A 10,809-nucleotide genomic window follows, 5' to 3' on the forward strand; every position below is an offset into this window, starting at 1 on the left:
GAAGATGCCTTGAGAAAGGTCAAACTGCTTTGACCTGAAAGAAAGGCAACAATAACTGGGCAGGCAGCAAACATCTCTGAATGCATTACGTGTTGAACTTTGAAGCACATGTGCTACAGTAGAAGACCTCTCTGCCATTCAGGCTGCTGCTAGTGGTGTAATTGTGTGGGGGGATATGTTTTTTTGAGTTCACTGTACTGGGACTGCCACCACAGTCACTAGATATCAGTCCAGTAGAACACCGCTGGGATGTGGTGGAATGGGACAAATCCCAATGAATGTTTTCAGCACCTTGTCGAATCTGTGCCACAAAGAACTGAGGCAGTGTGCACCTAATAAAATTGCCAGTAAGTGTCTCTGGCATCATTAAACATCCATACTGCCCATAGCTAAAAGAATTCATGTCATTTGGCTCTGTGGAAGTCTCATCAGTATGCAAAATTTCCATAACTAAATAAAATGTACACGAGAAGATCGCGAAACAGAAATTTTCCATTAAATTCAGCCTGTCCATTAATTACATTGAGCATGGTTGGGTCAACAGAGCAGTGGAGAGCACTGATCTTCAGCAAAGAACAAAGGCAGCACATTTGTTTTTCTCCTGTGTCATGTTTGGCTCAAAAGTCAAGCTTTTTTAACTCTTATAACCAAAATATTACACTGTGTGGTTTTTACTCGTGTAAATACCACAAAACTCCCAAACTGTTCTCCTTTAATGGCCAAGATGACATCACAATATTATGATTATGTGTAAAGATATGGGGTGAATGCATGGACTACTGAATGTTAATCACATGATTAGAAAGGGAAATTTGAAGCACTTTATTGTCGAGTTCCAACATTGTTAACAGTCATTTAGAAAAAGTTACACAAAGTGTGTGTAAAAAAAAAAAAAAAAAAAAAGTTTCACATCAAGAAAACAAGAAGTGCTAAAATACACATGATTAAACCTAAGAATCACTATTCTCACTGTTGCCCACAGAATTATTACATTTATTTATTATCAGAAAATTTGGACATAAAATAACTTTTCAGTTTCTTCTGAGTTCTAGAAAACACGTCTATGATGGCAAGACACACGTCCAAAATCTAAACGTACTCAAAAAGTGAAATCTAATACAAACTAATTGGTTTATTTTTTCCAAATACAGAAACTTGATGTGAATTATGGGGTTTAAAAATATTTAAAAACCTTCTAAAATAAACTGAAGTGATGAACCGAATTTAACCGAACTTTGACTTTATGTCTAAAATACTGTTAGCCTCATGCTGATGAGGAGTTTTGTGTAAAGCCAACTGTAGCAGTGAGTCCTGCATTAATGAAACGTGAGCTGAACTGAAAACAAATATTAAAACACACCTGGAAAGCCTGACACATCCACTGAAGGTTAAACAAAAAGTACCTTTACAGGTCGACTCTTTCCCATTTCAGATTAAATTAACAGCCTCTAATGATTTTCGAATAAATGAATCGTGTTCGTTGAACATTAACACCTTTAATTTTAAGGGTTTTGCATAATTTATATTACCTGGTAGTAATTATCTCTCCAATGTAGCATAGCTAAGGAGATGCCATGGGGCTAATTGGTTAGAGGAAAAAAGTCAAACTCTATAAAAAGCTGATGTTATCAAAGTTTTTATGTCCAAATATAACATAATATTGGGGTCTTTTTTTTTTTATTAAAGCAGCTCCATGTTGAAAATGAAATTAAAGAATATATATATTGTTATAAACGAGCTGCCTGATTCTTCCCATGGGACTAAGAACATGATTTCCAGTGTTGTTTTCAGATTGTGAATTCGCACCATCATAAATCCAAAATAATTTCTCATCAGCCTTCAAAGAACTTGACAAAGAAGGAGCAGACCGAGTGCCAGCCCTCGCTGCAGTAAGCCTGCACCGGCTCCATGTCACTCTGCATTCCCTCCTCATCCTCGGCCTCAGTCCTTTCCTCCCTCCTCTTCTTCTTCTCCTCTGTCTCTTCTTCCTTCTTCTTCCTTTTGTCCATCCTTCCTCCTCCTACACTCTTCCCAGCTGGTTTCTTCTTCCCTCCTTCCCTCCCTCCCTTCTTGTCGTCTTCCCCGTTGCGCTGAGCGAGCTTCATGTGGGCCTCCCCGGGCGCCTTCTTGCAGGTTTTGGCCTTCAGGACTTTTTCCCCTTCGCAGGCATTCTGCCTTTTCTTCAGCTTTCCCACCAGCTGCTTCCAGTACTGGCTGGACTTCACCCCATAGGCCTGGCAGAGGTCTGGTTTACCAGCGTAACGACACCAATACCTGCAGGAGGAGCACAAAGGCCAAAGTCAAGAGAGCTCCACAAGCTTGGCATGGTTGGACACCATGTGCACAGACCGTTATACCCAATGTGTCCGAATGGTTTGAATGGTATGAGTCTCATAAAGCACTCGTCTTCTCTCTCCGAGCTCTTCAGTGGTTTAAATGACATTTCTGTACTGCTTGAAGTCAGCATTATAAGTAATATTTGAATGAATAATTCAAACATTATTTACTAAGATTTATGGCAGGCAGCATGCTTCAAACTGTGCCACATTATGATGGTGGTGTGTGCACATGATGAGGCTCAGCGTCTCGCAGAGGCTTTAATCTACAGGGTGGAGCATTTATATGGATACACCGTAATAACATGGGAATGGTTGGTGATATTAAAGTCCTGTTTGTGGCACATTAGTATATGTGAGGGGGCAAACTCCTCAAGATGGGTGGTGACCATGGTGGCCATTTAGAAGTCGGCCATCTTGGATACAACTTTTGTTTTTTCAATAGAAAGAGGGCCATGTGACACATCAAACTTATTGGTAATGTCACAAGAAAAACAATGGTGTGCTTGGTTTCAACGTAACTTTATTCTTTCATGAGTTATTTACAAGTTTCTGACCACTTATAAAATGTGTTCAATGTGCTGCACATTGTGTTGGGCAGCACATTGGGCATGTTATTACGGTGTATACATATAAATGGCCCACCCTGTATATAACTGCACTTTTTGCATGTAATGCTGTTGTTTTTCTTTTTGCACTTCTGAATAGATCCTAATGGACTTTAATTGTCTTTGTACCTGTCAAGTTTTATCTAATCAAATTTATCATTAAAGCTGAAAAAAGAGGAGAAGAATCTGAGTACAGTCCACAAAGAAATCTGCAGGAAGCACAAAAGCATCTGTCTTTTCTCAGCAGTGCACACACAGCGAGCTCTGAAACATCAGAATCGGTTATGGAGTAGTGATTTGTCTTTACGATACACTGGACTCAGGCAAATCTGGACTGTGTTACAATAATATCTGAATTTTACAACACAAGTTACTGACTTTAACTAATACCTGCAGCCTCACAAGCAAGCAAAAAGAGCACTGAGGGTATTTGCACATGTCAACTGATTTTTTTTTAATGTAACCACATTTAAAAATAATGGTTGTTCTGTGTTAAAAGAATAAAACAACAATAAAATAAATATGAGTTTTCAAATGGATTTTAAAAATATCAATAACACTAACTTCATTTAGTCGGGATCTGTTGGTAAAAATCATGTTTTGTGTTCTTCTTCATTCTACACATCAGGCAATATGGGACACTTCTTTGTAATAAGGCACCCTGAGCCTAATTCATACAGAGAACAGCAGTCAACAGCCTCAGAGACCGCACACGTCCCTGATTGTCAACACAACACATGTGAGTACATATGGATTCTCCTTCAGCTGCCCTCGTTGATCTGATCTGTTCTGCTCTTTCAGAAACACACTCGTCTGTTCGTGCACTACTCACTGTGTCAGCTCATTTTTCACACTAATTTCCGCTGCTATCAGCAGACTTTGTTGGTCATTACTGAAATTAATTGTCTGCATTTTGGGATTTAAATTAACTGGAAGTTAGTGAATCGCCTGCAGAGCTTTCCGCTCCCACTTTAAAAGTGAGTGCAAAAAATTCTTTCCTTTTTCTACAGTCGTGTGTTCACATTGATACTCTGTACTAAGCCTTACCAGGAAAATAAGGTCTCACCTCATTTCCATAACAAAAGTGAAGCTTAAGAAATCACATCTATATCTATTAACATGAACTAACGAGGACTTTGTCTCTTTAAGAGGAAATAAACACTGAGTCATCTGAAGCAAGAGCAAAGCACCAGTATGAATGTTTAGTCAGAGGATTTATAATTCACCTTTGCAGGTCTCCTTGTGTTTCAATGCTGCAGTTCACCAGCAGGCTCACCAGACCTTCACCCGATGTCTGCCAAACACAGCGATGCCCCTCCTTGGTGGTCAGCTCTCCGGAGCCTGGCACGGAGCGATTTCTGGGTCTCTTGGCCGGTTGAGGTGATGGAGGAGGCTGACGGGGTTTGTCAGGCTTCTCCTGCCCTGGTTGGCGTTTGGCTTCAGTGAGGATGGGGACGAATAGGAGGAGGACGAGGACACAACATGGCAGGGCTCTCATTGTGGCTGTTCAGGGAAGGGAAGAAAGGTTATGAAAGCTGTTAAGTAGAAGCACTTTTAAGCTGGAATTAAATTCATGTTGGAGAAAATGGCAAAAATGGTAGCACCAGTTAATTTTAAGACAATCAAACTAAAGGTTACAGGAAAGAGATGATTACTAGACTTTGTGCCAGCTGGACAGCCATCATGTCATTGCAGCTTTATGTAATATTCTTGAGTGTAAACTATGTGCTAGGTGACATAATCACAACCCTTATCAGCCAACTGGAGGAGGAAGAGGAGCACAGCTGATGGCTGAAGTCACAGCACAGTCACAGTTTGTGTAAATGTTAGAACCTCCAGTCTTTCTGGACACAAACTTTACGTCCCTGAGCAGGAATTTTAATCTGTCCAGTCTGACATTTACTCAGTCGTGTCCCCATGAACATGAAATAAAAGTGTGTCCATATTTAAAATGGGAAAGAAATTATATTTGGGGATTGGAGGGATGGCCGACCATGGGACTGGTGGCATTCTTGCTAAACAATCTAGGTATTAAAAGCTTGTGAGTTGGACAGGAGAAAGATCAGGCTTTGGGCTGAAAGGCAACAGTTGCCACTTCTTTTAAAGCTCTGGTTTCTTGGTTCCACTGAGCTTTGTGTGTCCAAAAAACATGTTTCTGACACCGAATAAAACTCCTGCTGCTATAACTTACTTAAAAAAATCTGTGCTGTTGTGAAAAAAAGTTTGTATTCTTTAAAACAAACAAATAGATTTCCTTCATATTTTCCTGTGAGATGAGAACTGGTGTCATATTTTTAGACCTGAACAGGAAGTCGTTTGGTTTTCTTCATTTTTCATTGTTCAACAATGAGCCATCATCAGGAGAGTCCACAGTGTGTTGGAGAATCGCCACTGATGTACCTCGATGACACGGAGTCGAGTATTTTTCAGTGAAGCTGAAGTTAATTTTGCAAATACAGACGTGTATTTGTCTGAATTTGTTTCCATTTGTCTGTGTAGAGACTTCACAATCTCTCTGACTGAAACTTTGTTTGATGTGTGCTGTGAATACGTCTCAGCACAGCTGTAATCTGGAATAGTAAGCAGCACTATTCTTCATATTTCATAACCGTGTGCACAAAGGACAAGATGTTTGTAGTCCGTCTATGGTCTGAATTTAACCTGTTACATTTAGGTAAATAGTGTGTTGGACAGAGTGGAGAGTGTATTTGCCAGTATTTATGATCTGATGATAATTTAGCTTTTCGTAAAGTTTCACGCTAGCCTTTCCTTTAACTGTTAATCTTTGAAGTAAAGAAATAAAATTAAAACCAACAGTAAGTGATTTTATTTGCTGCTTTAAGCTTGTCTACATGTGTAAACATTGAATGAGACTCGGGGGCTGTAAGCAGAGCCACTAAAGAAATAAAAGCTTCTTCTATCTTTACTTTCTGGTAACTTCTTGCATCAACCCATAAAATGTATTTATCAAAGGACAAAAACAGATTTGTTTACCACTTTAAAAGGAATTTTTGAATAGAAAGCACAATAAAAGTTTAATGACTGGTGCAACAGAGCTGGGTCAGTGCACACTTCATCAGTACAGGAAGTTAGCATCGCAGCATATACAAAACTATGAGTGGCGGTTTCTACTCCAGAACATGTAAAACAGTTTAAGAGAGTTTCTCATCAGAACCCAAAGCACCAAGAATTGCCAAAGAGCATCCGGACACATGAGTGTTAAGTGTTAACAAATGGACAATGGGCACTCAGCGGGGGGGTGAGTCTGTCGTTGGCTTATTGAAAATCAGCCAAGCGTCAGAAACACTCCACCAAGAGGAGTCCAGCCCGGACGTGGTGCTGTCAGCGAGCACTGGGGAGGCTTTCAGGACCCACCAGTACTTCCACATTTACTTATCCTCCAGAAAAAATCATTTATTCAAACTGAATGGACTGTTTGTTATTTTTGACGCATCTTTTCTTGCATTTTATTGTGAAAATTAAGCTTCAAAGTTTTTAAATAGACTCTGTTTTCAGTTTAGCTGCTACAAGCTTGATTAATCATGTTTCACAATTACTCTTATGTAAACACAATCTAGATTATTAGAGGAATTACTCGCGTACATCAGGTCAGTGCAATAAAACAGGCTGTAGCACTGTGTGGTAATGATGCTTTTATATGACCAGAATGAGAGCCATTAATAATGTTCATGTGTTGGAAATGGAAAATTAAATCAGCAGAGCATCAGGCTCCCTGGCCTCACGGCCGCTGTGATTTCCAGTGAGCCGATGCGTGAATTACAAGTGATGTGTGTGAGCGTGCACTCTCACACATGCTCAGTCACATCGCTCGTCAAATACAGTCAAAACACAAAGGTCGCCAAATTCTACCAGCAAGGTACAAATTAGTGTGTGATTACTGACGGCGAGGTCCACGTACAAAAAATAACTCAAGAAACACGTCAAGAAAATCTGACGCAGCCAGATTTTACCAGATGGACATGAGTTTGACTCCATTTCAGAGCACAAACAAATAAAATTAGTAAACACTGTAGTTCAAGAAAGGATCCTAACCCGTCTCCCAGCTTCTAAAGTTCAGCCCAGCATCACTTCTACTTTCTGCTGTTTGATTATTCAAAGAGAAGCTGCCGCCAAAAATCCTCCCTTAAAGCCTGAGAAATAGAAAAACAATCATTCTTGATAATCCAAAATCCCATAGTCCACGTTCCTGTGGATCAACACCAAAGAGTCTAAAGTGACATTTCTGAATTGAACAAAGAGTTTCAGGATGCACAGCATTAGTACGGAGCAACGATTGTATGGTATTGTTTGGATTTGAAAAACCTGGAGGAAAATAATAAAAGCATTTCTTCATAATCAAGACTTTGTGTACGGCTACACTTCATGCACTTGTATGTTGACATGGCGCTCCCATATTTGTCTCCCTCACTTCCCTTTTTTTAACATCTTCAGGAACAAAAATGACACCAAACATCTGTTTCCACAGTAAGCATCACATTTCTGGAGATAAAAACAAAGTAAAATAATCCCCCCCCCCCCAACCACCCCTCACCTCCCTTTGCACCCTCATCAATAAGTCATGACAAAAAACAAAAAAAGACCTTTCTTTGTTGTGTCTAATATTTTCTCAGACAGTTTGAGGAAGCAGTGGAGATGAAGAGAAGGTTAGCTGTTGATGAGTGGAGGCCCGGTGCTCTTACCATGTGACGCTCCTCGGCTCCGAGTCGCTCTGAGACTGAGGGGGCCACAAACACTCGGATAAAAGAGGGGAGAAGAGGAGGATAATGGAGGAGGGAGGGAGGGAGGTGGGGTGGTTTGGGGGGGGGAGAGACTGCTATACCAAGAAGTCTAAAAAACAAGGACACCTCCCACATTCTCCCCCCAAAATACATGTGTGAAAGCAGCACAATGGACACACTTGCCAAGGTCCCTCGCTCTGTGCCACGCTGACGACATTTTGAGGGTTTGGATGCATCGCTGTCATTCAGCTCAGGGAGAAAACACCGCTTTGTTCCTAACTGGAGAGTTTTCTGTTGTAAGGTGCTTTACAAATGCATCCACTGCACAGTCCTCTCACATTTAACTCTAGGACTAGCTGTTATTGTTTAATGAATCTTTTAATTATCACGTATTAACATTTCTTACTGACACTGTGTGAATGTTTGTGGGATTACTTAAAAAACGAGCTCTGTCCTGACTTACTTTGGCCTTTCGTAGCCTGCAGAGAGTCGTCGATGTTTTGGGTGTGATGGAAATGAATGTGTGGCACAGCTGACTGGGTCACAGAAACATCAAGTTTGGGGTTTGTTTGAATAGAGCGTAACAGCTGAGACTGTGATAATCACTGATAAGAGACATCCATCTTTTATATACAGCTCATGTAATTACACTTCTTCCTAGTTTTCCAGCATCTCTTTGGTGTTTTTAAACCTTAACCCCAACAAACTGACTCCGTGTGCAGCCCACACACAGGGACACAGTCACTTCAATTCAATTCAGTTTTATTTACACAGCGCCAAATCACAACAACAGTTGCCTCAAGGCGCTTTATATTGTAATATAGACCCTACAATAATACATACAGAGAAAAACCCAACAATCATATGACCCCCTATGACTTTGGCAACAGTGGGAAGGAAAAACTCCCTTTTAACAGGAAGAAACCTCCGGCAGAACCAGGCTCAGGGAGGGGCGGGGCCATCTGCTGTGATTGGTTGGGGTGAGAGAAGAGCTCACCCCAGAGTCAGACAGTGGGAAGGAAAAACTCCCTTTTAACAGGAAGAAATCTGGGAAAACCCGACGGATCTTTTACAATTCAACCCTTATCAGTGCTTTAGCTTTCTTTAGTCTCTAACCTGTAACAGAAACATGTTTTGGTGCTGCTGGGATTTTCTTTCAAGTTTCAGGACGTTACAGAGCAAACAGTGTGTGAACGGTCTGTGAGCAGTTATAAATGCCTCGAGTTCAGCCAGAGCCCTTATGGGGTGCTGGACCACAGTTTGGGACCCACTCGCCAAAGCAGGGCAAGACAAATTTATTAGTCCAGAAGTTTTTTGTCACAAGGAAAGTGCTTCACATAATAAAGACATAATGGCATGAATAAAAGATTTAAAGTGCACACAGGGTACCGAGAAAATAATCCAATATAAAAAGCTGTTTAGAGCTGTTCGCTTCAGTCATCAATATTGCTTTACCAGGTGACGACTGAACAGTTCATTACTTATTAGAGTGTAAAAAGAATCAAGGAAAGAAAACATAATAAAGCTGCTCATCATCTGCTCTACTCGCAACGCCACAATTAAAACGTTCAGAATATTCTGTGTTTATTTTTCCAGCCGAGCCCTCTGAATGCTGACATGTTGCTTATTGCAATAAAAGCTTGTATAAGCAGAATAATACATAACAGTTCATCCTTACTTACTCATTTCTTATTCATACTGAATCTTGAAAGAGAAAGTATTACAGCATCACTACACCCTTATTCCAAGCTAAAACATCTGCCTGGAATAAAACTTTGTATGTGGAAACAAATATTTTGTTCCTTCTGAAGCTGATTGTGACTTTAACCGATGCACATCCAGAAGTCCGTGCAACACAGACCAGCAGTGATTTTAAAAGAGGAGAGTAAACAAAGAATGCAGCGGTGACTGGTTTGAAGCTAAACTGCATGCATCTGCAGAATGATCTATAATGCATGCAAACTCAGAGTCATTTATTTCTTTTTCTGCCGGCCCGAGTCTGTCTCTCCTCCCCTCTGTCACTGTATTCATAACGCGAATTCAGCCCTCGGCGAGATGAATGAGGAGAATCTTCTCTCCTCTCCAGGACAAAGGCTCGTGCAGGAATCTGGGTCACAGCTTAACCCCCTGCTGGCACTCTTGTCATCACTGCCCAGCTCCTTCTCATTCAGCACAGGGGTTGGTGGAGCTCTGAGTGCGCCTCTCTCTTCACCCCTGCGAGCGCTGCCAAAAATCCTCTTGGCCAAAGAAGGACACTCTGAAAAACAAGTCGACTGTGCCATGACTACGCCGTTCCGCCCGGTCCGGGCCAATCAAGAACAAATTTGTCACCTTGTTTTCGGTTATAAGTGCTCCTCGAGCCGAGCGGCGTCGCTCTGATCTGCATTGTTTACTCGAGTTTTAACAGAAGCAGCTAAGTGTGTCAGCGTTTGTGTGCAGTGAGGATGAATAATTTATAGAGGGATGATCCATCTTCCTGCGTTATTTTTAGGGCTTTGTTTGTCAGCCAGAGACTTTTTAATATATATTTTCAATAAAATAAGGCCAAATAGAAACCGTATTCTGCACTCTGTAAAACTACTACTGTGTTCAAATATTTGATTAAAAGGAAATGAGATTTGTTTCATTTTCTTAGCAAACCTTTAGACAGAAACATTCTGGCATATTTTGACTTTGTTCTGGTCAGTGTGTTAATTGCTAACATTTACATTCACAGTGCTCTCTCTCCTTTTAGCTTTGATTTGTCTTATATCTTGTTCTTCAGCTTAGCCACCCATTATCCACTCATCTCAAAATAAGCTCTGTATCTAACCTCATTAACAAAGTTGCCCAGTCTGTGGTCAAATACATGAGTCCAAGCAAAAACACCCTCAGCTGACAGCGCGATCACACCAAAGGCAAAGGAAAGTCTAAGCAAGGCAGAAAACTGACGGCAGACGACACAAACAAGAGGCAAATCCACATTTAAACAAGTTAAACTAACTTTGCAGAAAAACTCACTTCCCTTTGCACTGTGAAAACTCGTCAGCTGGGATTTCACCAGCAATCAGAAATGGAAGACGAGCTTCTTGATGTCATTGGAAGGCAGCTGAACATGCATTGCTCAACTATACTCATGGATAGAGA

At 40.8% G+C, this 10,809-nt stretch overlaps 1 protein-coding gene across 3 annotated transcripts; it reads right to left on the reverse strand.

The window, feature by feature from the left end:
- Window positions 1-807: 807 nt before the first annotated feature.
- fgfbp3 (fibroblast growth factor binding protein 3) lies at window positions 808-7,753 on the reverse strand. Of its 3 annotated transcripts, none has more exons than XM_084949042.1 (3): window positions 7,645-7,753; window positions 4,171-4,447; window positions 808-2,274 (listed from the first exon to the last, which is right to left on the reverse strand). In XM_084949042.1, the coding sequence occupies exons 2-3, from the start codon at window positions 4,440-4,442 to the stop codon at window positions 1,833-1,835; spliced, it is 714 nt and encodes a 237-aa protein (XP_084805168.1). In that variant the 5' UTR covers window positions 4,443-4,447; window positions 7,645-7,753; the 3' UTR covers window positions 808-1,832. The 3 variants fall into 3 exon arrangements, with proteins under 3 accessions (XP_084805168.1, XP_084805170.1, XP_084805169.1); XM_084949044.1 differs by lacking the exon at window positions 7,645-7,753 and adding an exon at window positions 7,546-7,569; XM_084949043.1 differs by lacking the exon at window positions 7,645-7,753 and adding an exon at window positions 6,998-7,098.
- Between the last annotated feature and the right edge of the window lie 3,056 nt (window positions 7,754-10,809).

This window comes from Perissodus microlepis, chromosome 13 (assembly GCF_051167445.1).
Source record: "Perissodus microlepis isolate ML-2025 ecotype Zambia chromosome 13, ASM5116744v1, whole genome shotgun sequence".
In the NCBI taxonomy this organism is placed as follows: domain Eukaryota; kingdom Metazoa; phylum Chordata; class Actinopteri; order Cichliformes; family Cichlidae; genus Perissodus; species Perissodus microlepis.

What these genes read in the sequence shown, in the direction of transcription:
- fgfbp3 (XM_084949042.1), bottom strand. Translation starts at nt 4,442, where the DNA reads ATGAGAGCCCTGCCATGTTGTGTCCTCGTCCTCCTCCTATTCGTCCCC. An exon ending in ACACAAGGAGACCTGCAAAG is followed by an intron (nt 2,275 to 4,170) that starts GTGAATTATAAA and finishes CTCCTCCTGCAG; the next exon opens with GTATTGGTGTCGTTACGCTG.